The 27,530-nt window shown below is 34.9% G+C and overlaps 1 protein-coding gene across 5 annotated transcripts in view; it reads left to right on the forward strand.

The window, feature by feature from the left end:
* COP1 (COP1 E3 ubiquitin ligase) overlaps positions 1-27,530 on the forward strand; it is a 246,479-nt gene that overhangs the window by 182,451 nt on the left and 36,498 nt on the right. For 4 of the 5 annotated variants that reach the window (XM_027611143.2, XM_027611142.2, XM_027611140.2 and 1 more), the window contains 3 exons: positions 7,434-7,551; positions 10,621-10,745; positions 11,830-11,990. In XM_027611143.2, coding sequence (XP_027466944.2) covers positions 7,434-7,551; positions 10,621-10,745; positions 11,830-11,990 — 404 coding nt within the window. Of the gene's footprint in view, positions 1-7,433; positions 7,552-10,620; positions 10,746-11,829; positions 11,991-27,530 lie in introns of those variants that run through there. The other variant, XR_003523023.2, reaches the window with a different exon arrangement.

The raw sequence follows: 27,530 nt of genomic DNA on the forward strand, positions 1-27,530 counted from the left end.
AACAGCAAGAGAAAAGCAACTCAGCACATAAAAGCAATCCTCCATAAGATTAGCAACTTTTCCTCAGAAACCATGAAAGTTAGAAGGCAGTGAGATACATTCTAAATGCTGTGAAAGGAAGATTGTCGAGAAAGAGTTTTATATCCAGCAAAACTACACATGAAAAAAATGAAGAATTTAAGACATTCTCAGATAAACATAAACTGAGCAAGTGTTTTTCTTGCAAAACTACCACACAAGAAATACTACAGGCAGTCCTTCAGGCTGAAAGTAAAGGATATGAGATAATGTAAATCCATATAGAGTAATAAAAAACACTAGGTAAAGATAATTATATTGATATAATAAAAGATAGTTTAAATGTATTTTTTGGTAACAGTTCTAACTGATTTAAAAGACAACTGAGGGGCTCCTGGGTGGCTCAGTTGGTTGAATGTCTGACTCTTGATTTCGACTCGGATCTCAGGGTCCTGAGATCAAGCCCTGCGATGGGTTCCCCACTGGGTGGGGAATCTGTTTAAGATTCTCTCTGTCACTGTGGACTCTGAGAAACAAACTGAGGGTTCTAGAGGGGTGGGGGGATGGGTTAGCCTGGTAATAGGTATTAAAGAAGGCACATGTTGAATGGAGCACTGGGTGTTATACGCAAACAATCATGGAACAGTGCATCAAAAACTAATGATGTAGGGGCGCTTGGGTGGCTCAGTCAGTTAAGCGACTGCCTTCGGCTCGGGTCATGATCTCAGGGTCCTGGGATTGAGCCCCGCATCGGGCTCCCTGCTCCGCGGGAAGCCTGCTTCTCCCTCTCCCACTCCCCCTGCTTGTGTTCCTCTCTTGCTGCGTTTCTCTCTGTCAAATAAATAAAATCTTAAAAAAAAACAAAAAAACTAACAATGTAATGTATGGTGATTAACATAATAAAATAAAATTTAAAAAAAAGATTCTCTCCCTCTTTTTAACAATAACAACAAAAAAAGAACTGAGGAAACAGAATTATAAAATTGTATCCATGCACTTATACCCTAAAATGATATGTATGTCCATAATAGCACAAAGGATGGGGTGGGAGGAGAGAAGAGCTACATTGGAGCAAAATTTCCACATAATATTAAAATTAACTTAGTGATGATCTGAACTAAATTTTTAAAATTTCATATGCTAATTATAATCCCCAGAAAACCACTATAAAAATAACTTCTAAAAAATATAATAAAAAAAATCAACAAAGGAACAAAAGTGTTATCCTGGGGAATTTCTTTTTAACACAAAAACAGCTAAGGGAGGGATATAGAAGTAAAAAAGATACAAGAGAAACAAATAGCACAGTTGAAGGTATAAATCCTATCATATAAATAATTATGTTAAATGTAAATGGATTAAACACTCCAAGGTGCAGAGTTTGGCAGAAAGGTTGAAAAAAACAGGAGCCAACTCTGTACTGTTTATAAGATACACTTTAGATTCAAAGACACAAATAGATTGAAGTAAAAAGATGGAAAAAGATACATCATGCAGACAATAACCAAGAAGCTGGGATGGCTGTATTTAAATCGAACAAAATAGAGTATAAGTAAAAATTGGTGCTAGAAACAAAGCAAACCTGGGCGCCTGGGTGGCTCAGTTGGTTAAGCAACTGCCTTCGGCTCAGGTCATGATCCTGGAGTCCCGGGATCGAGTCCCGCATCAGGCTCCCTGCTGCTCAGAGGGGAGTCTGCTTCTCCCTCTGACCCTCCCCCCTCATGTGCTCTCTCTCTCTCTCATTCTCGCTCTCTCAAATAAATAAAATCTAAAAAAAAAAGCAAACCATTTTATAATGATAAAAGGGTCAATTCAGCAGCAAGATAAAAGAATTATAAATATATGTACACTTAAACTATTTTGAAATACACGAAACTACAATTTATGGAATTGAAGGGAGAAAGAGACAATTCAAAAGTAGTTGGAGACTTAAGTATTCTAATGTCAACAACTCACGGAACAACTGGACAAAAAATCGGCAAGTGTGTAGAAGACTTGAATAACAGTATCAGCCCGACCTAATGGACACATAGCTCACTCCACTCAAGAACAGAATATACATTCTTTTCAAGCAAACATGAAACATTCTCCAGGATAGACCATACATTAGGTCATATAATAAGTGTTAATAAATTTTAAAGGATTAAAATAATAAAAATCATGTTTTCTGACTAAATGGAATTAGAAATCCACCACAATAGTTAATTTGGGAAATCCACAGATATTTGGAAATTTCTAAATAACCCTTTGGTCAAAGAAGAAATTATGAGGGAAATTAGAAAATATTTTGGGGCACCTGGGTGGCTCAGATGGTTAAGCGTCTGCCTTTGGCTCGGGTCATGATCCCAGGGTCCTGGGATCGAGCCCCACATCAGGCTCCTGGCTCAGCGGGGAGCCTGCTTCTCTTTCTCCCTCTGCCTCTCCCCCTGCTCATGGTCTCTCTCTCGCTGTCTCTCTCTCTCTGTGTCTCAAATGAATAAATAAAATCTTAAAAGTTGAAATTGCTTTAAAAAAAAGAAAATTTTAATATGTTTTTATTTATATTCACTTCAAAATATTAAAATCTGTGCTAGCAGGGCCTCCTGGGTGGTTCAGTCAGTTAAACATCTACCTTTGGCTCAGGTCATGATCTCAGGGTCCTGGGATCAAGCTCCATGTTGGGCTCTCTGCTTGTTGGGTAGCCTGCTTCTCTCTCTCTACCTCTCTGCTGCTCCGCCTGCTTGTGCGTGCCTGCTCTGTCACATAAATAAAAATCTTTAAAAAAATTTAAAAAAAAATCTGTGCTAGCAGCTGTCTATTTTCGGGTTCCTGGCTGGGTCAGTCAGTGGAGTGTGTGACTCTTGATCTTGGGGTTGTAAGTTTGAGCCCCATGTTAGGTTTAGAAATCACTTAAAATATTAAAAAAAAAAGAAGTGTCTGACTTCAAGTGTTTATATTAAAAAAGAGAAAGGTCTCAGTAATCTAAGCTCTCACCATAAAAATCTAGAAAAAAATAAATGAAGCCAAAGATAAGCAGTAGAAGGAAATAATACGGTAGAAATTAATGAAATAGTGAACAGAAAAATGATAGAGAAAAACTAAAACTAAAGTTGGTTCTTTGAGCAGCGCTTTGGTGGCTCAGTCGGTTAAGCATCCAACTCTTGATTTTGGCTCAGGTCATGATCTCAAGGTCGTAAGATCAAGTCCCATGTGGGCTCCATGCTGAATGTTGAGCCTGCTTAGGATTCTCTCCCTCTGCCCCTCCTCCCTGCTCGCATTGTCTCTCTTAAGAAAAAAAAGAAAAAAGTTGGTTCTTTGAAAAGAGCAACACAATTGGCACACCTATAGGTAGAGTAAGAAAAAAAGAAGACACAGATCACTAAAATTGAGGGAGGGGCACCTAAGCGGTTTAATTGGTTAAGTGTCCATCTCTTGATTTCTGCTTAGGTCATGATCTCAAGGTCTTGGGGTCCAACCCTGCACTGGGCTCTGTTCAGCATGGAGTCTGCTTGAGATTTTCTCTCTCCCTCTGTGCCCCTCCTCCTCCCGCTCATGTGCTCCCTCTCTCTCTAAATAAATAAATAAAATCTTAAAAAAAAAAAAAGAATGAAAGAAGGGAGGTTACTGCTGACCTTTAGATATTAAATGATTACAGTAGAATACTCTGAACAACTGTATGCCAACTTAATGTAGATGAAGTGAACAAATTTTAGAACATTTAGAACAAATTTTAGAATATTACCAGAATTGACTCAGAGGAAGTATAAAACTTGAATAGACCTATGAAAGGGAAAGAAATTGAGTAAGTAGTAATATTCCTACAAAGAAAGGCAGAGACCCAGGTGGCTTAACTGGTAAGTTTTATTAAATGATAAGAAATAATACTAGTATTCACAAATTCTTCCCTGAAGAATTGTCAAAACCAGAAGTCCAAGATATCCCATGAATAGAAAAACAGACCAGTATTCTTCAAGAATATAGTTGCAAATTCCCTGTACAGAATATTAGCAAAGCAAATTCAATGGTGTATTTAAAAGGTTATCACTATGATAGTATGAGATTATCCCGAGAGTAACCAGATTTGTTTAACATTCAAAAATCAATTAATGTAATATACCATATTAATAGAATAAAAAGCTGAAACCACACAATCATGCCAATAAACATAGAAAAGGCATTTGACAAAATTCCGTACCCATTGATCATTAAAACTCTTAACAAACAAATAGCAGTAAACTTCAACTTGACAGATGATTTCTATGAAAAACTACAAAGGAATATCATAGTTACTGGTGAAAGACTGAATGCTTTTCCCCTACAAGTAGGAAAAAGACAAGGATGTTCACTTTTCCCTCTTCAGTTCAACACAGTACTGCAGATTCTAGCTAATACTGCCAGGGAAGAAAAGGAAACATAAGATACCCTGATTTGAAAGAAAACATTAAACTGTATTTGCAGATGACATCATCCCATATGTAGAAAATTTTAAGGAATCCTAAAAAAATTAGAATAATTGTTCAGCTGGACAATAGAATAAAATATCAGTATAAAAAGGTAGTCTTTCTAAACATGAACAGTATACAGTCTAAAAATAGTATTCTGTTCAGAATAACTTCAAAAAGAATAAAATATTTAAGGAATAAATTTAATAAAGTGTCAGACTTGTACACTGAACATTACAAAAATTTGCTGAGGGAAATAAGATATAAATAAATGCAGAGACACTTTGTTCATAGATTGGATGACTTAATATTGTAGGATGATAATTCTCCTGAAATTGATTTATAGATTCAACTCAATCTGTGTAAAAATTCCAGCAGGCTTTTTTTTTTTTTTATAATTTAAATTCAATTAATTAACATATAATGTATTATTCGTTTCAGGGGTACAGGTCTGTGATTCATCAGTCTTACATAATACCTAGTGCACATTACAAGACATACCCTTCCCAATGTCCATCACCCAGTTACTCCATTCCCCCCACCCCTCTCTCTCCCCGCCAGCAACACTCAGTTTGTTTCCTATGATTAAGAGTCTCTTATGGTTTGTCTCCCTCTCTGGTGCCTTTCTAAAGAGAGCCTTCCACGTGGTCCCTTAAAGCAAGAAACAGCCCCTGGCCTTTCATTCAGCCTGAATGCCCTTGCGGCTTCCCTGCAGCCCTCACTTCCCCGCCAAAGTTGATTGGATCAGGGGAAGGCACGGGACTTTTTTTTTTTTAAATAACTTTTTATTGTTATGTTAATCACCATACATTACATCATTAGTTTTTGATGTAGTGTTCCATGATTCATTGTTTGTGCATAACACCCAGTGCTCCACACAGAATGTGCCCCCTTTAATACCCATCACCAGGCTAACCCATCCCCCCACCCCCCACCCCTCTAGAACCCTCAGTTTGTTTTTCAGAGTCCATCGTCTCTCATGGTTCATCTCCCCCTCTGACTTACTCCCCTTCATTCTTCCCCTCCTGCTATCTTCTTTTTTTTTCCAGCAGGCTTTTTTCCAGGAAATGATAAGCTGATCAGAAAATTCATGTGGAAATGCTAAAGGATAGGAATTGCCGAAACAGTTTTATAAAAGAACAAAGTTGGAGGGTTTTTTCTACTGAATCTCAAAATTTTAAAGCTACAGTTAGTTATGGGCGCCTGGCTGGCTCAGTCAGTAGAGCATGCAAGTCTTGATCTTGGGGTTCAAGTCCCACGTTGGGTGTAGAAATTAAAACAAAATCTTAGAGGTGTCTGGGTGGCTCACTTGGTTAAGCATCTGACTCTTGATTTCGGCTCAGGTCATGATCTCGGGGTCACAAGCCCTGTGTCAGGCTCCTTGTTCGGCAGGGAATCTGCTTGAGATTCTCTCTCCCTCTCCCTCTGTCTGCTACCCCCCAAATAAATAAATAAATATTTTAAAAATAAATAAATTAAATCTTTTTTTGAAAAGCTACAGTTATACAAGACATTATTGTGCTGGCAGGAGGTAGACATATATAGATCACTTGATTAGAATTATGAATCCAGTTTTCAATAAGGGTGCTAAAGCAGTTCATTAGAGAAAAAAGTTTGTTTTCATCTCATGCTGGGACAACTGGATGCATCTCCATCCACATGCCAAAAGATGAACTTTGACCTCTTCACCCTATACAGAAAAAATAACTTAAAATTGATCATAGACATAAATATAAGGCTGAAACAAAGCTACAAAAAAAAAGGAAAAATCTTTAAGACCTTGGATTAGTCAAACTTTTTTATGAGGTTATAAGAGAAAAAAAATAAATTGGACCTGATCAAAATCCAAAGCTTCTGTGCTTCAAAATATACTGTTAAGAAAATAATAAAGACAAGCAACAGAATGGTTAAAAATATTTGTAAAACTTTTTTTTTTAATTGTATCCAAAATTTTCGAAGTACTCATGTAAAGGAACTGGAACCATCATGCATTGCTGGTGGGAATGTACAATGGTACAGTCAGCAGTTTGTCAATTTCTTAAAAACACAAAGTTACCACATGATGCAGTAATTAACACTTCTTAGATATCTACCTGAGCCCAAATACATGTCCTCACAAAGACTTGAATGTGATTGTTCATAGCAGCATTAATTTTCATAATCAAAAAGTGGAAACATATCCTTCACCTGGTGAGTGGGTTGACAGATGTGGTGTATCCATACAATAGGTACTATTCAGCAATAGAAAGGAATGAATTATTAACATGTGTTAAAACATGGGTGAACTTCAAAAACTGTATGTGAGGTGCAAGAAGCTATACATAGAAGCCATGTATTGTGTGACTGCATTTATATCGGATGTCCAGAAAGGGTAAATTTATAAAGAAAGTTAGATCTAGTGATTGCCTAGGGCAGTGAGTGGTAAATGGCATGAGGGATCTTATTGGGATGAGGAACCTGTTCTAAAACTGATTTATGGAGATGGTTGCACCACTGGGTAAAGTTACTAAAAATCACTGAATTGTATACTTAACAGTGAGTTGGTTTTATTATATGTTAAATGTGTCTCAAGAAAGTACTTTTCAAAATCAAATGCAGGAAATTATATAGCATTATCTTTAACCAGAAGCCTAAAATGTTTATATTACCTTTTTTTTTTTTATATAAGGTCATCTAAAATGTAAGGATACATTTTAAAATTTGCAGTTACTTTGAATGTTTAATACTGGAAATATCAGCAGAACACCTTTTCAGACTGACCTTGCCATATGTGTATAAACTTTTTATGCAACCGTATTTCCTAGATTCAAAACAGAAAACCCACTATATCTTTGTTTTTGAAAATCATAGCACTTAGTTTTCTGCTGTTACAGGTTTGATATTGTCCCTGAAACCTTTGATGAAGACACTAAAACCATTTAAAATAAGCTTTGCTTTCTGTTTCTTCATTTACTACATTTTTCTTTTTGTTTTGTTTCACTTTATTCATTTTAGATCACTGTGTCCACTACTATGATCTTCGTAACACTAAACAGCCAATCATGGTATTCAAAGGACACCGAAAAGCAGTCTCTTATGCAAAGTTTGTGAGTGGTGAGGAAATTGTCTCTGCGTGAGTATTACTCTCCTGAGGTTAAGCTTCATACAGAGCTCTGTCATCATTTACCAGTTTTATAATGTCACCGTGGGTTGATACACTGAAGTATATGTACTTTTTCATAAATAGTAGATTTTTATATTTATATTTTTATATTTATAAATAATAGCCTAATTAAAATAAATGTATATTTTGGTTTGTATTGCTCACTTTTATATGCTCTTTGTGAATAAAATCCTGATGATGTTAGTTTTTAATGCACCCCCCCTTCAGCATTTGAACTTCAGTTTGGATTTCAGCCACTGCTTCTCCTTAAGAAAAAAACAACATAGTTGATGGAATAGAATGAGAAGTATTTTATCTATTCAAATCAATATGTTATTGTATATTTATCTACACTGCAGTAGATAAACCAAAAATAATTGGTTTTAGGTAGTATTTTGTTGATTCTAAGTTAGTTGATTTCTCTATGGTTTCATGGTAAGTTTTAAGTATGTTTTGAAAAGAAGTAAATATGGCTGCTTATACTTGACAGATATTCTTTGAGAAGCCTCCTGCACTAGAGAATTATAATGAAAGCTTTTAGTTGTCTTTTATTTTGTTTGAGGGTTAACAAGATGTCAACCAGATAGATAAACCTCAGTTGCCAAAATACCATTGACAAAGTGCTTCTAATAGCCAGTCCCTTCTTTCTGTTAACCCATTTCATGATTCTCTTTATTTTATTTTATTTATTTTTAAAAGACTTTATTTATTTATTTGAAAGAGAGAGCACAAGCAGAGAGAGAGGGAGAAGCAGGGCCCAACACAGGGCTCCATCCCAGGACCCTGAGATCATAACCTGAGCTGAAGGCAGACACTTAACTGACTGAGCCATCTAGGTGCCCCCTCTTTATTTTATATTACCCTAGCAAATACCCATTCTGTAATCTTAGGAGATTACTAATGCCAGTGCCTTGGCATTAATACTTGCTGTCTCCCACCACATCTATCTCTATACTGGTTGCTCTAGATAATAAGTTGGTAATTTGAATTGATTTAGCAAGGTAATTTGAGTTACAAACAAGGAAAAAAAGGTGAGAACTGAGTTTTCCAAGGGAAGATAATATAGGTAATTAGTTCACACTTAAGTTAACACTTAAATTAGTGTTAACCAGTCAAAATGTATCCCATCTTTAGGAATAATAATGGCAGTATATAACTAAAATTTTATTCAGATTCAAATGTTCATGGTAGATTATATGGCAGAAATATTTTTCCTTAACTTTAGATTTATAAATGTTAAATCAGTCTGATTTCCAGTATTTGAAATATATGGATACTTAATATTATAAATTGGGAAACTTTAGTTAACCTTATTAATGTGGATATGTTGTTTATATTTTCACCAGTCTCTTGTCCTTCTTAAGTTTTATAAATCATGATTTTTTTTCTTGAATATGTTGGAGGTTTAGAAGTTTTTAGAATAAATTTAGTATATTTGGAAGTGTTCAAAAGTAATATTAAAATATACATACTTTGCCACAACCTCTGAATTTGTGACCAATAAAAATATATACACACCTAGGGCGCCTGGGTGTCTCAGATGGTTAAGCGTCTGCCTTCGACTCGGGTCATGATCCCAGGGTCCTGGGATCGAGTCCCGTGTCGGGCTCCCTGCTCCTTGGGAGCCTGCTTCTCCCTCTGCCTCTCTCTCTCTCTCTGCCTTTCATGAATAAACAAATAAAATATTTAAAAAAATATATATATACACACCTAAAGAAATACTCAACGCAACATTGTTGAGAAAGATTTTATTTATTTATTTGACAGAGAGAGACACAGGAAGAGAGGGAACACAAGCAGGGGGAGTGGGAGAGGGAGAAGCAGGCTTCCCGCTGAGCAGGGAGCCCGATGCGGGGCTCGATCCCAGGACCCTGGGATCATGACCTGAGCCGAAGGCAGACACTTAACGACTGAGCCACCCAGGGCCCCGAGAAAAAAATTTTTAAACAACATAAATGTCTATTGAAAAAAATGAGAAGCAATAGGGAAGTATTTTAAAGAGCTTGGAGTTTGGTCTCTGAAATAAGACAGTTCCAGCTTGAATCTGCTGTTGACTAGCTGTGGTACCTTGAAAATGTCCTTAACCTTCTCATTTTCAGTTGCCTCATCTCTAAAGTGGAGCTAATAGTTATTATGAAAAAAAAATTGTTATTATGTTGTGACTCTTTAAAGGAAGTAATGATGTAAAGCATTCAGCATGGTGCCATATTCTGTGAATGTTACAGTAAGAGAAAAGATGATTTATTGTGTAGTCATTAACAAAAATATTAAAATGTGTTTATTTAACAGAAAAATTATAAACCAAATTATCGAATAAAGGATAAGCAATGTACAACCTAATGTATATGATATGATCGGATTTTTGTAACACAAAGGAAAGCAAAAACATGGTGTCTTTTATTCAAGTTCTTTGTATGATAGGATTACCAACAATTTTTATATTCAATTAATTTTTGGTAAATAATTGCATTTGCATATTATTTCAGTAAATAAATTACATAGACTATTCCAGTCATTTATTATATTCCACCCCTGTAGATTCAACTAAGCTGTCAAAATAGGTTAAATTTAGTATACCAATACAATTCAATATTTGAAAAGTAAATCAAATCAAGTGGCATAGAGTGTATTCCTGAAATTAAACACAGCTCCCAGTGGAATTCATGTTATTTGATGATGGTGGTGTGATAGTATTGACAAGTAATGTTTATTAGTAAGTACTTTCTAGATGCCCAGGGACTATTGAAAGCATTTTAAATGAATTAATTTAGTTTTCACATCTTACAGAATTTACCTAATTCAATAATGTAGGAATCACTGTATTTCACATAACTAATGAACAAAATTGAGGCTGATGAGGTTATATAACTTTCCCAAGGTCAAAAGCAAATTAATGGTATATTGAGCATTGTTAACTCAGAAAATCTGGCTCCATAGTCTGCATACTCAACCACCAAACTGGATTGCCTCTAAATAGTAGGGATGAGTTTCATACCATGAAATCTTAATTGCATTCTCATTTTTTTGTGTTTACTTCAGCTCAACAGACAGCCAGCTAAAGCTGTGGAATGTAGGGAAACCATACTGTCTCCGTTCCTTCAAGGGTCACATCAATGAAAAAAACTTTGTAGGCCTTGCTTCCAATGGCGATTATATAGCTTGTGGTAAGTAAAACCATCTTTTCCTGGAACTTTTTAACAGGAATTTGTCCCTGAAATTCCATTCAACGGACATGGACTATATACTAAGTCAGGAAATGATCTGTACGTCCAGAAAGTAGCATATTGAAGTCTTCTGGGATTGTACTGGAGTGAGCATTAGTCCTTCTCTCCTTTACTGAGCACAAACCCTGACTGCATGAAATAGCATTAGATTGTTAAATATGTTTTGTAATTGTTCTCCATCGTACCATGATTTCTGTAGATATTATGTAAAAGAAAAGATTAATTTCTGCTAATATCCTAATTTCAGAGACATTATTTGTCTTCTTAAGGTTGATATTCATTTCCCCTCAGAATGTTCTCTTCATTAAGCAGTTTGTTTAGATGATCTGTTATTCTAGGGCTTTTGTTGTTGGTAATTTATACAAATTTAAATCAGAAGTAGAAAAATAAAATTAGGTAATGTTCAAATGCTTAATACACCTAATGCCTGAATATATGAACTTTCAGTAATTCTTTCAATGAGACCTTTATTTAGTAAAGTTGTATATAATGTAAACCCTGCCAAAGCAAATGTCTTGCAATTATTCTACTTTGATAGATTACTCAAAAATATAGGTTTCCTTATAGGCCACTTATCTAATAGAGGAATGTCTTTATTGGGGAATGGGACATAAATTTTGTAGGTTATTAAAACCAGCCTTTGTAAGTGCTGTAACCTTTTTTTTTTTCCCCTCTTAGAAAATCTTTCTAAGTGTCATGTAAGATTCATGCTTTAATAACAAATTTCTGGTCTTCTTTAAACCTTTGCTATAAATGAGGTTTTTGCAGTAATTTTAACCTTACAGTTATCAGTGTTGTTATATCATTTACCAGTTATTATTTCTTTAGATTAGTAAAGTGTAGCTTTTTTTCTATGAATCATTTTTTCACATGATTCCCAAGAAATCCTGTGCTTCGGTCTTTCAGATTCAACCATAAAAGATTTGTCTTTGTGCTTAAACATTGAGTAATAATTACCTTATGAATGTAATGTCCTAATTCTGAATTCTCCCATTCTAAAAAATTATTAAATTTTTTTTTTCAGGAAGCGAGAACAACTCTCTTTACTTGTACTATAAAGGACTTTCTAAGACTTTGCTAACTTTTAAGTTTGATACAGTCAAAAGTGTTCTGGATAAAGACCGAAAAGAAGATGATACAAATGAATTTGTTAGTGCTGTGTGCTGGAGGGCATTGCCAGATGGGGTAAGTTTTCATGTCAGTTTTTTCACTTTGATGTCTCATGTAACACTTTATGTTTATGTATTCACGTGTGAATTTTTTTAAGTTTAAAACATAAATTGATATGTGATACAAATTTTTTCTTGTGCTTAGTATTGCATCACCAAAGGAAACAGGCATTTTAGTTAGTAATTGAAATGTCACCAATGGAACAGTGTTACACTGATATAGTCTCTCCTGTGTACCCATAGCATCTTGTACATACCTCTGTTTTAGCATTATCACATTGTCTATTTATATCTCTTCTATAGGACTGGAAATTTCTAGAGTACACACTGTGTCTCATTTTCCTTAATGATCATTTGCAGTATATACTCAATAAACATTTAACTGAACCTGATATTGTCTTAGCAAGAAAAAAATTTGATGTAGGTAAAAGAGGCCCTATATGTATACCTAATTAAATACTATTTCAGGGAAGAATTGCTCTCTACAAAATGCACTTATACAAGAATATTTAAAACATTTAATTTCTTAATGAGAAAGTTGTACTTCTAGATTGCAAAAAAAAAAGTTTTCTTAAACTTGTCACTTATTCCTACATTTTAAAGTATAAGCTTTCTCATAAGTTATATGAAGAAATAGTTCTTTTTATTATTTTGATTTTTATAAACAGTAGTCACTAATGTTATCTTTTTGAAAAATAGCTCTTTAGGTGCTTACTTGGTTGGTTTTATTTTTGAACCAAAAAATTCTTCCTTGATGGGTACTTTCAGAATTCTGAGTTGCTGATACTATTTAACTTTAATTAGATATATCCCATTCCTATCTTATTTAAAGTTCTGTTAATCAACTTCCAGTTTTGGCAATGGTACACTAGGTGATTTGTACTAACCTGTAAGTAGAACTAGAAAAGTTGGACCAAGTATATTTATTTCAAAAACAACAACAGAAACCGGTTTGAAAACATTGGAATGTACACAAGATAGAAAAGAATTACCAGCATAGGAATGTAAACCTGGCTTTGGAGTATGCTTTTCCTCTGGGAGCCGTTGCCACTCTTGGTAGAACGGCTGAGAGCACTTAGGACAGCTTCACAGGGGCACAGGGATCAGAATCTAGTGCTCACCACTATGTGGGTGAACTTATTTTGGTTTAGGACCCCAAAAGGGCTGTAGTCTAGGGTAAACCAGTAGAAGGTAAACTCTCACAATGATTGCAACGCCAGATCATATCAGTCCTGAAATTAAAATTAAATGATCCTCTATTGCTAGTTAAAACTTCTTTGAAAGAAGGTCTAAAAAAGATCATCTGGGAATTTATTTTTTTTTAATTGCAAATACAGTAACTCTTAAGACACAATAAAATCACAGACATAGGAAAAAGCAAGATGTTATAAATAAATTTAGCATAAGCAGTGGACAACAGAAACAAAATCACAGCAACTCTGGATATTGGAATTATGAGACATAGCTTAAAAATAACCATGCTGACAATTGATAAAAGACAAGATTGAAAATTTCAACTTGGAACTAAAGAACTGTTTTAAAAATGAAAATCCTAGAAGTAAAAAATTATAATTACTGAAATTAAGATCTCATTGGATGGATTGTATGGAAGAAAAGACAGTTGAAAAGAATCAATGAACTTGTAGTAAGTTAGAAGAAAATATACAGAAGAAAGCATGGAGAGACAAATAGGATGAAAAAAATGCAGAAAAGAAATTAAGGATGAAGTAAGAAAGTTTAATATATTCAATAGAAGACCTAAAAGGAGAGAAAAGAAATAATACAACTGAAGCAAATATTAGAAGGAATTCTGTTGAGAACTTTACAAAATTGATGAAAGACATCACGGGAGAGATTCAATAAGCCCTTGTATCCCAAAGAATAAATCTACGATGTGAGTAAAGATTTAATATTATACTTGGACCATGAAGAAACTTAAGCTTGCCTGAAAATCTGACCTTGGGTGTGCCTTCTCATAGTACCACTTTGTGGAAATGTGCTGAATTAGGACAAACATGGAATGTTATTGTTAGCAGGCTAGTTCTCTTTTAAATTAACTATGAAACTCCATCTGTACTATTGCATCTGGACTTAGAGAACTGTGAGTTGGCATATTGACCTTACGTCTACCCAAAGTAAACAATATAAGACTGACAAGAAACCAAAGCACATCTCTGTATCTAGAACCTCATGCGCCCTAACTATCCTTGGCAACTGTGCGTACTCTTTGTGTGGGTTCAGGAGGGATGCAAGAAGCTATGCATGTCTATAGTTGCTTGCCCTCCTGATGAGTTTGAAGATGTTGTGCATGACAAATTTCCTATCCTGTATACCTCTATAAAGCTGACTAACCTAGTGCAAGACTAAAGCTAACTGTGTTTGGTCCTGTGACCCCTACTGGTGGTAGGACGGTCACACCTTGACACATCATAATAAAACTATTGAAAATAAAATGCAAAGGGAGATTATTAAAATAAGGCAGAGAAAAGTCACTGTCTTCAGAACATCAGCAGTTAGACTGACAGTCAACTTCTCATGAAGCAATAGAAACCAGAGTTTGTGGAACCAGATCTTCACTGTGTAAAGGGAAATACCTCCCAATATAAATTTCTATATCCAGTGAAAATCTCTCAAAACAAAAGTAAAATGAAGATACTTTTAGATAAAAAAATATGAGGAATCTGCTACCAGTAGACGTACACTAAAGAAAACCTGAAAGGATATTTTTAAGGAAGAAGGAAAAGATGCAGAACCTAAAGATGAAGGTCACTGATGTAGAAAGGAATGGGAAAAGATGAAGGAATAGAAATGGTGAAAAGGAATAGAAGTGGTAATATGTAGTAAATCTAAATGCATATTGACTGTATAAAGCAGTGATGCCTCGTTGGATTTAATAAACATAAAATTAAGTATTTGACTGTAATAATATAAGCCAGAAGGGTAAGTGTGATTAAAATGTTCTCAAGAATTTTCCTTGTCAGGGAAGGAGGTAAAAAAACTAACATTAGACTGAAAGGGATGCGTATTATAGTTTATAGGATAACCTTTCTAAAGTAGATTCTTAAAGTGTGCTACCTAGATCAACACATCAGTGTCCCCTGGGAACTTGCTTTATTTCCCAATAAAAAGATTAAAAGAAAAGTTCTCTAACTCACTTCATTATCAGTCCAGATTTATTTTAAATTTGATTTTTATATAACAGTCCCTTTGATTAGGCATGGAAAAATAACTTCATTTCCTTATTTTAGATGAGGCAGAAAGTGTGAGAGACTGTTGTTTATTTAGTCAACAAACATTTATTATGTGCAGTCACAGTTCTAGATATGGAAGATAAACTTGAACAAAACTGTAAGAAAAATTCTGGCCCTCTTAGGAGACTTAAAATTTTATGTGCCAGAGGAGAAGGAAAAACAGAATGAATAAGTTGTTGTATCAGAAGGTGACGGGTGACTTGGAGAAAAACAAAGCAGGAGAGTGGGACAAGGAGTTCTGGAATAGGGAGTTCTAGTTTTCAGTGGTGGTAACAGAGTCACCTGCCTGAGTAGCTGAATTAGAGCAAAAACAAGGACATAAGGTGTAATCCACGTTTAAAGGTGTGAGGGTGTTCCAGGTGGAGCAAACAGTTCAGAGGCCGTGAAGTGAGGAAGTGATTAGTGTTCAGGGAACAGAAAACAGGCCAGTGTGGCTACACTACAGTGAACTAGGTGGAGAGTAGTGGATTTCAGAGTGGTGAAGAAGAACCATTTCAACAGAGCATCGTTTACCAAAGTCCGGACTTTGGCTTTTACCGGGTGTGAGTTGGAGCCATTTTAAGATTTTGAACAAAGGAGTGATACAGTGTGACTTCAATTTTTTAAAAATCGGTTTGGCTGTTTGAGAATAGATTATAAAGTGTCAAGAGTGGAAGCAGGAAGGCTGTTGCAGTAATCCAGGTAAGATAACATGGTGGTATACCGGTGAGAAGTAGTCAGATCCCATTCATATTTTGAACATGGAACCAGTAAATTGCATGTGGAGAGTGAAAGAGAAAAGTCTAGGATAACACTGAGGTTTTCCCCCCCATAACTTTGGAGTGGAGTTGCCGGTAATTGAGAAGACTATCAGAGGAAGTGTCTTAGAGGAGATAGGAGGGGACGTTTGGACTGGTTAAGTTTGAGTTGTACTTGCCTTCTAAGTGGATGTACCAAGTTTGGAGTTCACAGCAGATTGTGGCGCCAGAGATAGGCATTGGTAGCTGTGAGCATGTGATGTTTAAGCCAAGAAATTGGATGGTATCTCTGCAAGGGAATATAATTAGATACTAGAAGTCGTGTGAATACCATACTTTGGAGGGTACCTTAGTGTTCAGTGATTGAAGTAAGAAGGAGGAGGAATCAGCAAAAGCTGAAAAAGAGTCATTCTCTGTATGTTAGAAAACTGGTGCCTGGGAAGCCGAGTGAAAAAGTTTTTCAAGGAGGCAGCGTTGATTGGCTTTGTCAAATGCTACTAATACAAGTAAGATGGGTAAAAAGAAAATGAAAGGCGTGGTATGAGAAAAGCTTGATTGGAGTGGTTTTAAGAAAGAAAGGGAAGGGAGAAGTTGGAGATAGTGAAATACAGAGAGTTGTTTTGGGGAGTAGTAAAACAATACCATGTTTAATCTCACCTAGATTACTTTGTTAAAATATGAAATCAATAGCTGTCTCTAAAAAGGCCAAACATTTCATCGTCTTTCTGTCCTTTTTTCTATTCTACCTAATTTTGATCACAAGAAAGAGATCAATTTATTTATTTATTCTTGAAAAATTTTATTTTATTTTTAAAAGATTTATTTATTTGAGAGAAAGAGGGAGAATGGGGGGAAGAGCAGAGGCACAGAATCTCAAGCAGACTCCGTGCTGAGCGCAAGCCCTACTTAAGGCTCAATCTCAACATCCTGAGACCATGACCTGAGTGGAAACCAAGAATTGGATGCTTAACCAACTGAGCCACGAAAGCGCCCCATAAATTTAGAAAAATTTTAAATGTAATCAGCCAAAGAGAGGAATGGAAATCTAACTTTGTAAATAAAAATATGATTCAACAAAGGGAAGGACATCTATCTCCAAATTCACCATAAAATGTTTTTAGTTCATTCTTTTGTAGTTGTTGGTCAGTTAGGTGTTAGATGGTTGATGGGACTGTTCAGATCTTGTCTTTTCTGATTTTTTTCTGAAAGAGATCAATTTAAGGACACTTAGAAAATAGCTTAACTTTGAAAGTCTTTTTAGGTTTGGGACAAATATAAGTAGTATATCAATTAGCTGTAATGAACTAAAATGATCTAAAATTCTTCAGTTATGATAGTATAAAAATTGATTTGCTTTTATGTTATTTAGGCAGTGATTTAGTCATAGGGAGGGAATGAGAAATTAAAAATGAGTGGTAGAGGGAAGGGCACAAAGACAGATACATTCTTTTAGGACAGTATCTCAATCTTAAAAAGTTTAGGATAGTTTCCAGCAGATTAAATTTCCATTTAGCTTTGTTTTTTCCTATAACCTAGGTATCTGTCTATCTGTATATTTCTTTTTGGCCACTTCTAGGTGAAAATGAACCAGTAATCTCAAGCCCTATTTTGAACCATCAGCTAAGATCATATATAATTCCCATTCTTTTTATTTCTGCCGACCTTCATATAAACTGGAAAGAGTGTTATACACTGCTCTTTTTAAGATGTTGATCAACTTTATTGTATTTATTTCATTTTCTCCTTTATTTCACAGTGCTATGGAAGTTAACAGCATGCTCTCCCACCGTCCTGTTTGCTGTGTGGTCTATTTTGCTTTAGGATTACAATTCTTACTTTTAATTACTCTCATTTAAAGATGGAATATTTTTAATGTTTTTTTTTAAGATTTTCTTTATTCATTAGAGAGAGTGAGAGAAAGAGCACGAGGGCGTGGAAGGGGTAGAGGAGGAATCCCAACGAGGGGCTTGAGGGGCTCCATCCCATGACCCCATGCTCGAGCCCAGGACTCTGGGATCACAACTTGAGCTGAAGGCAGTTGCTTAACTGGCTGAGCCACCCAGGTGCCCCTAATCTTGTTTCTTTTAATCTGAGAGATGATACTTTGTCCTTTGTCTATTTTTCTTCCTTCCTATATTTTCCCTGTGTCTAAAAGCACCTTTATTCAGTCACTTTTGGGGCTGCTGACAGATCCTTCTGTCCTTTGTTCCTTAACTTTGTCTTGCACTGGTAATGGCTCTAGCATTTCTACCACTAAAATGCCAAAATCTCTTCAACCATATTTAATTTTCAAAGGAATTTTAAGATGTTTCATTTGAACTCTAGTGAAAATTCTTTTTGCTTTTTAGAAGAATTTTAATTGCAACTTAGGCCCTCTCTAGAATAGAAATGGTAGTGATTACATGAATGAAGAATACAGAATTATTTTATATTTTGTTTTTAGTTTATTATTTTAATTCACTTGAAGACATTTTAATTAAAGAAACCTTAGTAGTTTAGAGTTATTGATACAAAGATGTTCTATTGCCTAATTATTAGGGTTTTTGTTCCCAAGACTAAATCTTATTTTTTTTTTTAAGATTTTATTTATTTATTTATTTGAGAGAGGGAGAATGAGAGATAGAGAGCACGAGAGGGAAGAGGGTCAGAGGGAGAAGCAGACTCCCTGCTGAGCAGGGAGCCCGATGCGGGACTCGATCCCGGGACTCCAGGATCATGACCTGAGCCAAAGGCAGTCGCTTAACCAACTGAGCCACCCAGGCGCCCCTAAATCTTATTATTTACATTGCCTATTTCAGTATTAATTTTCATGATTTTTAAAAAATATGGATTTGTGCGAAATAACTACTAGGAATAACACATCATTTTACCTTTGTTTAGGATTTTGAATTTAATTTCCTCATTGGTTATTTTTTGAATATAAATGAGGAGAACTTGATCGTATGTTTAAATTGCTGTAATAAAGGAACTTTCCACTTACTTGAAGAAGGAGCTATAAATTCTAAAACTGCGTGTGAATGTATTGTATCCATATTGCACATCCAAATACATTCCATTTGAATGATGATACAGTCTTTGAAGTAAATATGGCTTGCTATATTTCCATAAATAGCAGTTAACTCTATACTTTTGAATATAGAGAATATGGGCTTAGTAGGCTGCAGTTTCAATTCATTTTCTGACTCTACTTCTTTGCAAAATACCACATAATTTATTTAGCCTCTTGTGTCTGGATGTAAAATTTGCTGATACTTTTTGGAAACAGCCATTATCTGGATTAATAAAGCCTGTAGGTAATCAGCAATCTATGTCAGTTCTAGTTTCAACCTTTCCTTCTAAAATATATTGTTTATTCACAATTTTTGGTAGGTATTAATATGGACTAACAAGTTTTGTTTTCTTCCTCCCTCTCTTCCTTCCTTTCTATGACATCCCTAAATCCTCAAATCCTTTTAGGTGTGCCTAAAAGGCAGTAATGATATGGTCAGGATAATTCATTAACTAATTATCCTCAACTAATTTATAGTTGATTCAGAGAAAAATTTTGCAATTTTAAGAGGGTGTGGGGGTCAGTGTGAATGTCCTTGGCAAACACTTTGATGGAGTATAATGTCATCATCTTGGAACATTATCTCTTAGGCTTTTTTACTAAATGACCGTTATTGTAGTTCATTTCTCAAAGAAACAATTAGAAATGAATACATGTATATTTTAGAGAATTTATAAAAATGAAAAGTAGAAAAAAATAGTCTATTATCACTTTTTCCAGAAATAACCAATAGTAAAATTTTAATGTAATTAATCTTAATGTTATTTTCCATTCATGGGGACTGTTTTTTTTTTAAATAAAATTATGTATTTTGCATATTATCATGTATTTTTATTTTTTTCCTGTATTTACCTTTTGCCTTTTTCATTAACTCTTAATAATCTCTCTCTTTTTTTGAAGATTTTATTTATTTATTTGACCGAGAGAAAGACTGTGAGAGAGGGAACACAAGCAGTGGGAGTGGGAGAGGGAGAAGCAGGCTTCCTGCTGAGCAGAGAGCCCAATGTGGGCCTCGATCCCCGGACCCTGGGATCATGACCCGAGCTGAAGGCAGACGCTTAACGACTGAGCCACCCAGTCGCCCCTATCGTTAACTCTTGAAGAGAGTATTTTATGCCTGCATAGCATTCTATTCTAAGAATTCCATGACTGGCATACCATTGTTTTGTTGAGGATGTTAATGTTTACTTTTTACTATTATATAACTTTACTACTTTGAATACTTCTTCTTGAATATTTTTGCAATCTTTAAATTTCTAATTCTTTAGAAGACAACCTTAAAGATTTATCCATTTAAAGAAAATGAATACTTTCAATACTTGTGATTAAAATTAGTTTGCCTTCTGGAAAAGTTTATTTACATTTGCTCTTGCACCAAAAACAAGAAAGTCCAGGGGGTTCAGTTTCACCATGTGCATCAAACATAGGATATAATAATGCCAGTACCTCTGCCAAGTTGAAAATATTTTGTTAGTAAATATGTAATCATTTTTTATTGTTTCCCTAAGCAGTTTTCTGAAACATTAGCTTTTGATTTTTTACAAATTTTTTTTCTAAAGAAATTTTTGCTTGAAAGGGAAATACCATGCAATTGAGATAATTGTTTTATAATCACAGTCTTTTGGCAATTTGGTGTTTGTAATTAAAATCTATTCCACTGTCTCCCACACCCTACATCCTCCTTGAAAGTAATGCTATAAAGCTAAGGTAAATTTGGGACACTACTGGTTAGTCTTGATTTCTATTAGACTGGAGTCAGGTAGAGGAGAATATGTGCTTTGTATCTGTGGATCCTTCTGTTGGCATGACCCTTAAAACTGATGGAATGAAACATAAATTGACTCAAGAATGCAAATAACTATTTCTGTTCTTAAGTGATCATATCTATTTAAAGAGACACCATATTTTTGTTGGAAGCAGATTCTGAGTCCATTGTAACTTCTGAGACTGTAGGGTACCCCCATCATTGTTTTATCAGTTCTGAATCACGTCATACGTACTTAATCTAATCTTGGGTCACCAATTTTAAATGGATATCTGATGGGAAAAGGCAATATTTATAAAGGACACTTAGCACTTCCTTAGCTCTTCAAAAATGATAAAAAAAAATGTATATTCTCAGAAAAAGCATTAGTTATTAAGGATGGTTATTTTCTCTTGTGGCTTGAAACACCAGGAATCATATTGAAAGTTTCTATAATTCTAGAATGAAGGATGTCAGGACAAGGATTTTCCTAATTTCCCTCCCTTGAAACCAAGTCCAGCAAATGGCTTGGGAATCTGTCAACTATATTGTCATCCATACTGTACAAAGTTATAAACATACTAAGTGAGAGCATCCTTTTCAGTCATATAATAAAACACATTTTTTATATTCCTATTTCTAAAGAATGAATTTAATAAATTTCTAACTTTATACAATGAAACACTTTTTTTTAAGTGTTTCTAACTAAAACCTTATATTCTTTTTTTAAGATATTATTTATTTGAAAGACAGCGAGAGGGGGAACACAAGCAAGGGGAGTGGGAGAGGGAGAAGCAGACTCCCCACTCCCAGGGAGCCTGATGCGGGGCTCTATCCTAGGACCCTGGGACCATGACCTGAGCCGAAGGCAGACCCCTAACGACTGAGCCACCTAGGTGCCCCTAAAACCTTATATTCTTAAGATCTTCTTTTCTTTACCTAAATCTCTCATGATTCCTACCCATTAAAAATATTTGCTGAATGAATTAGTGTACTGCCTTATACTGTTATTTGTGTTCATGTCTCTTATCCCCTGCTAACCTGCAAACTCCTTAAGAGCACAGACTGTGGAACCAGGTCACTTAGGTTCAGTCAGATTTTCCACATAGTAGCTCTGTGACCTTGTACAAGTTCCTCAACTGTACTGTGGATCAGTTTCCTCATCTATATTTAAAAATTTTTTTTTTTATTAAGTAGGCTCCACACTCAGCATGGGGCTTAAATTTACAACTCTGAGATGAAGAGTTGCTTGCTCTACTAACTGAGCCAGCCAGATGCTCCTTCCTCATCTATAAAATGCTGATGACAATAGTAATTTACCTCTTAGGGTTATTATAAAGTTAAAATAAGTTACGGTACATAAAGAGTTTAGAATATTTTGGCATATAGTAAGAGCTATATAAATGTTTGCAATTAGGGTCATTAATTTTTAAATTATCCTTAGCACAAAGCAAATGGTTTGCACCTAATGTGTAATTAGTATATAATTTTTGTAATGAATGTTACAGTCTTTTCAAGTCTTTTAGGCTTGTCCTTTATCTTGTTTGTTCCATAATTAATTAAATACTAATTTTGAAACTAAAGAAATGCTGGAGTAGAGGTGGGAGATACTTCTAACATCTAATAGACTCACTTGAAACCCAGTGGTAATATCAAGATTACATCAATTTAAGAAAACTAGTTTTTCTGACATCAACATTCATGGGTACCTATATAATTATTTTATAATTACCAGTTTGTCCCTTGGGATAACCTCCAGGCTTTTGTTTATTTATTTTTTTAAAGATTTTATTTATTTATTTGAGAGAGAATGAGATAGAGATAGAGAGCACGAGAGGGGAGAGGGTCAGAGGGAGAAGCAGACTCCCCGCTGAGCAGGGAGCCCGATGCGGGACTCGATCCCGGGACTCCAGGATCATGACCTGAGCCGAAGGCAGTCGCTCAACCGACTGAGCCACCCAGGTGCCCCCAGGCTTTTGTTTATTTTCAAAAGCAATGAAAATTTTAAAGTGCATGCAGCTATAGGGAAGTTGGTATTTATTATTAGCTTAATAGTTTTGTTAGATTTATGGCCTGTTCTTCCTTTCCTTTCAACATTGCTTTTATTTTACAATTTAGTCTTCTCTCAAAAAGACTTAACATACCTATTTTTCCATTTATTTGTTTTTATCTAAGAGATAGGCATTCCTCTCTGACTTAATAAACACTGTGTATAAAGTGGCAGATTGCATGCAACTAGGGAAGCTAAAGCACTGTAAAAAGCCAGTCTGCTTTCATTAAAGTGCAGAATGCTTCTATAGTAAAATTTGTTTATACCAGTGATTATCAGAATCATCTTGGGATCTTTCAAAAAAAAAAATATATATATATAACAAAACATCTATTGTTAGATCCATGAAGCCCTATTTAAGGGGAGGAAGGATGGTAGGTGGAGACTTGTATTAAAAAGTCCTCTAGGGCTCCTTGGAAAATTATGTTACCACTGGAAAGAGATTTATTAGACATAGTAACCAAGAGGCATAAATGCTTCTCCAGCATCTGCTAATGAGGTAATGATTGTAATTATGAATATCTAATATCTGTTAGATTTTGCTATTCCCTTACCCCCTTGGGAAGAGATACAAATAAAAATAATAAGATGTGGTCTTTTTCCTTTTCTTTAATTAAAAAAAAAGACCTTTAATTTATATTAACTTCCCACACTTCTAAGCTGTTTCTGATCCTGAATTCTTCAGTGAACACTGAGAAGACAACATAGGAGCTTCTTTTTCTTTCTTCTCTCCTTTCTTCATTTCTGTTTCTCTTTTTCCTTTTATCTTTCCTTTCCTTTCTTCTTTCCTCTAGCTGGATGGTTTATAACACTTTAGAAAATTTTCCTGACTGGAAGAGGGCCAATCTGAATGAACTCTTGTCTTGGGCGTGGAAGGAAAGAAGATTCTGAGCATGGACCCTGACTTCCAGGAAGACTGTGGCTCCCATCTCCTAAGTGCCCCACTCTTCCATTAGCGTCCAGATTAGAGTGGGGTGGGGAAGTAGAAAAGAGAGGAGACAAGAAGGTGGTGGAAAACTGAAGCAAAGCTGCAATTTATTTCTTCTCTAAGTTAATTACATTAAGTGTAAATATTCCTTGACCTTAATATCCACTACTGTATGGGACAACCTCTGTGAAAACATTTGTTGCTTTAGATATTTTATGGTGAATATTGTAATGAAATCAACAAAATAACATTTAGAGGATCTGCCACTCAACATTTTAAATATATCATTATTGTCATTTTTATATGTACTGTAATGGAATTTGACCTACATTAGAATGGTTCTCATAATTTTTCTCGTTAAATATTTTTTTTGAAATAGTGTTTGTCCTTCTGCAGTATGCCAGTTTTGAAGCACAATATTGACAGAAATCTTTAAGCTACTTGGTTTTTGTTTTTATTTTTTATTTTACCTTGTGTGAGGGAAAAAAGAAATATATTAATTTGAGAGTACATTCTGAATTATGCCATTAACCTATAAATAATTTTTCATTATTACCCCACCACACTTAAAATTGTCCAAAATATTTTGAGATGGGAAGGGATTTAACTTTGTTTTCTAAATGTTTATCTTTTGATAGTTCCTACCAAATTTCTATTAGAAGTAGTAGAAGGCGAGAGAGTGAATATTGAATATCATTTCCTTGACTTAAAAGTTTTTAATGAATACTACTTGAGTTGGTTTTGTATGCTGAGTATATGTATGAAAAATCATGATTATTATTTTCCAATTAACTAAAAACATGGTTAGCGATTACTTAAATCAGAATTAACCAAGGACAGCAACTGTTAAGAGAAAAGTGTTTCCTGCTAATTCAAGCTTGCATCCTATCTGGGGAAAAGAAATATATGTTTATATTTTACTTCACTAGTCTCATGTTAATCCCAGTTGTTCTCATGAAGTCTCTCTATTGATGTGATCCTTACAGCCTTTCAGATCTCTTACTGTATCATTTCTTAAATCCCATTTTATGCAGCATTTTTTCAAATAAAGCTACAAAAATTGGCGTTGATATTTCTAGGATGGTAGAAAAGTTATTACTACTGAACATAGAAATAATTTGATTATGTAGATTAAAGAAAAGTCAATCTATTATAATTGCTGTAAAGAAGCTATTTAATTTGGGGCCTGGTTTTTTTTTTTCTTTTAATTTAAGATTTTATTTATTTATTTGACAGAGACCGACACAGCGAGAGAGGGAACACAAGCAGGGGGAGTGGGAGAGGGAGAAGCAGGCTTCCCGCAGAGCAGGGAGCCTGATGCGGGGCTCAATCCCAGGACCTGGGATCATGACCTGAGCTGAAGGCAGACGCTTAACAACTGAGCCACCCAGGTGCCCTTTGGGGCCTTTTTTAACTCTAGATAAGAAGATTAATTTGGATGAAAATATAGATTCTTTATTTGAACTGGGCTAACCAACCGAAAGGTAAAGATAAAGGCAGAAAATAAATCCAAATCATTTGGTTTAAATGATCAAAGTGTTTACACATTTTGAGAATTAAATAGATGGTTGATATTGCTTATGTTTGTCTTCAAGGTCTTTGACTTTGATGGAAGTTGGAAGTTTAGGGATAGATTATACAGAAAGTAAATCTGACTTCAAGATTCAGTTCCTTTTTGTTAATTTACTGTTTTAAATCCTAAGTATCCAGAGCTGTGGCTTTGTGACACACCAAGTATATCTTTGTGAGTTGCTTCTCAGAGCTTGAGAGAGCAAAAGTAGTAATTGCCTTTGCTTTTAGTGGGTTTTTTTGTTTGTTTTTTTTTATTTATTTCGCACAACATCCCAAATATAAGTTTATTTTAGGAGACCCAAGAGTTTATCTTTTTATTTTTAAAAAATTGCTAAGAATTATTATATCTCTTATGGTTCCTCATGTAGTGTTATCACCTGATAGATAAGAAGTGAAATATTTTATTTCATGCCAGACTATCTAAATACTTTTGAAATATGTAGCTCAATATGTATAATTCTTATTTTTAGCAGCCAAGAATAATTTAGGTTTCACAAGTCATACTTATGTGCCCTTACTGTTTTTCACTAACCAACCAGATCTGTAATTCACATGATAATCCTTGATGTTTGTATTAATGGTAGACTATAGTGGTTCTAGTAAGTCCCAAATGTCAACTAAGAAGAATGGATAATTGTTGTAGATACTGTGGGTATTTATATTTAAAAGGAGGGTTTATGCCTCTCCCAATTAAAAAGTTAGCCTTGCCGCTTCAAAATTCAATAGGAGTCTGTGTTTATGAGGAATACTTTCATTTCCTCAAAGTCTTGTTTTTTGTTTAAGACTTTTTAATTCTAAGCTTTTTACATTTCTGTTGATTTTTAAGATCTGACAATTGTGTTTTTCTTTACTAATAGAAAGGATGAATTATTGATGGCAAAACAAATTCTAGGATCCTGTTATAGGGATCTTGCTGGTCTTTATGGGTAAGGGAAAGCCTGGTTACCCTGTAGATTTTACATTCTCCATCCAAGTCCTCACCATGTTTAAAAATAGGTTTCAGTCTTTCTATAATGAAGAAGTAGAATGAAGAAAAACACTTAATTTTGACCAGAGCTGAGATTGTCTGTATGTTAGAGGCATTGCTTTTACTTATTTTTCCTTTTCCTTTTTATTCTCTGCCTTCCAAGCCATCATTTTAGGGATATGGAGAAAAAAATAACTTATCAAGGGTAATAACTTGTTTGTTGGTTGGTTGGTTGGTTTTTGGCTTTTGTTTTTTTTTGTTAGTTTTGTTTAAATCTCATATTAACTTTAAACTCCTCCGTTTGATACAACCAATGGAGTGAAAGGGTTTTGTTTTTTGGTAATATTAATAAATTGTTTGAAGGTATATTTTTGCTGTTGACTGAGATTTATCAAAAACATAAGTTACATTTTAAGCTTGTGTATATCTTGTGTCTTTTTAGGTGTAAGGATTTGCATCAACCTGAGTTATTAAAGAGTGAAACTCTTGGCTCTGAATAGATGTGAATCAACCCTTAGGAAGAGATTCTCTCACCTAGTTTAGGTGCCCTGTTTCTTACTTTGTGATAGATAAGTGGCAATTACTTTTTTTTTTTTAAGATTTTATTTATTTATTTGACAGAGAGAGGGAACACAAGCAGGGGGAGTGGGAGAGGGACAAGCAGGCTTCCCGTGGAGCAGGGAGCCTGACACGGGGCTCGATCCCAGGGCCCTGGGATCGTGACCTGAGCTGAAGGCAGATGCTTAATGACTGAGCCACCCAGGCGCCCCCACAATTACTTTTTAAAATAAGCATGAGGTTTTGGTTCTTTGCATGAACATTTGCATTTGAATTATGTAATTTTCTCTTATGCTTGCTAAAGTATACAAGTTATATATCAAAAGACTCAAAACAAGTCAAAATAACTACAAGCTTCCTTCTCAGGCTGTAATATATAAAGTAATGCCTAACCAAGCAGAAACTTACCTTCAGCATTTGGACCCTATCTTATTCAGGAGACCAATGACATTTTTTTTTTTTTTAATCCCTTCATCATCTCTGCTTTAGAATGTTCTATTTTTCTCCACTAATAAAGAACTTTTAGAAAACAGAGAATAGGGAAAATTTGCCCTGTAGTAGTAACACCTAAACAAAACCGCAGTTAATGTTCTGATGTCTGTCCTTCCAGTCTTCAGCCTGCATTTCTTAAATAGTTTTATGTTATCGGTGTATTTTGTATTTCATTTTTTACACTAACTACAGCTCAGCATTTCCTCTC

This window comes from Zalophus californianus, chromosome 10 (genome assembly GCF_009762305.2).
Source record: "Zalophus californianus isolate mZalCal1 chromosome 10, mZalCal1.pri.v2, whole genome shotgun sequence".
Taxonomy (NCBI): Eukaryota; Metazoa; Chordata; class Mammalia; order Carnivora; family Otariidae; genus Zalophus; species Zalophus californianus.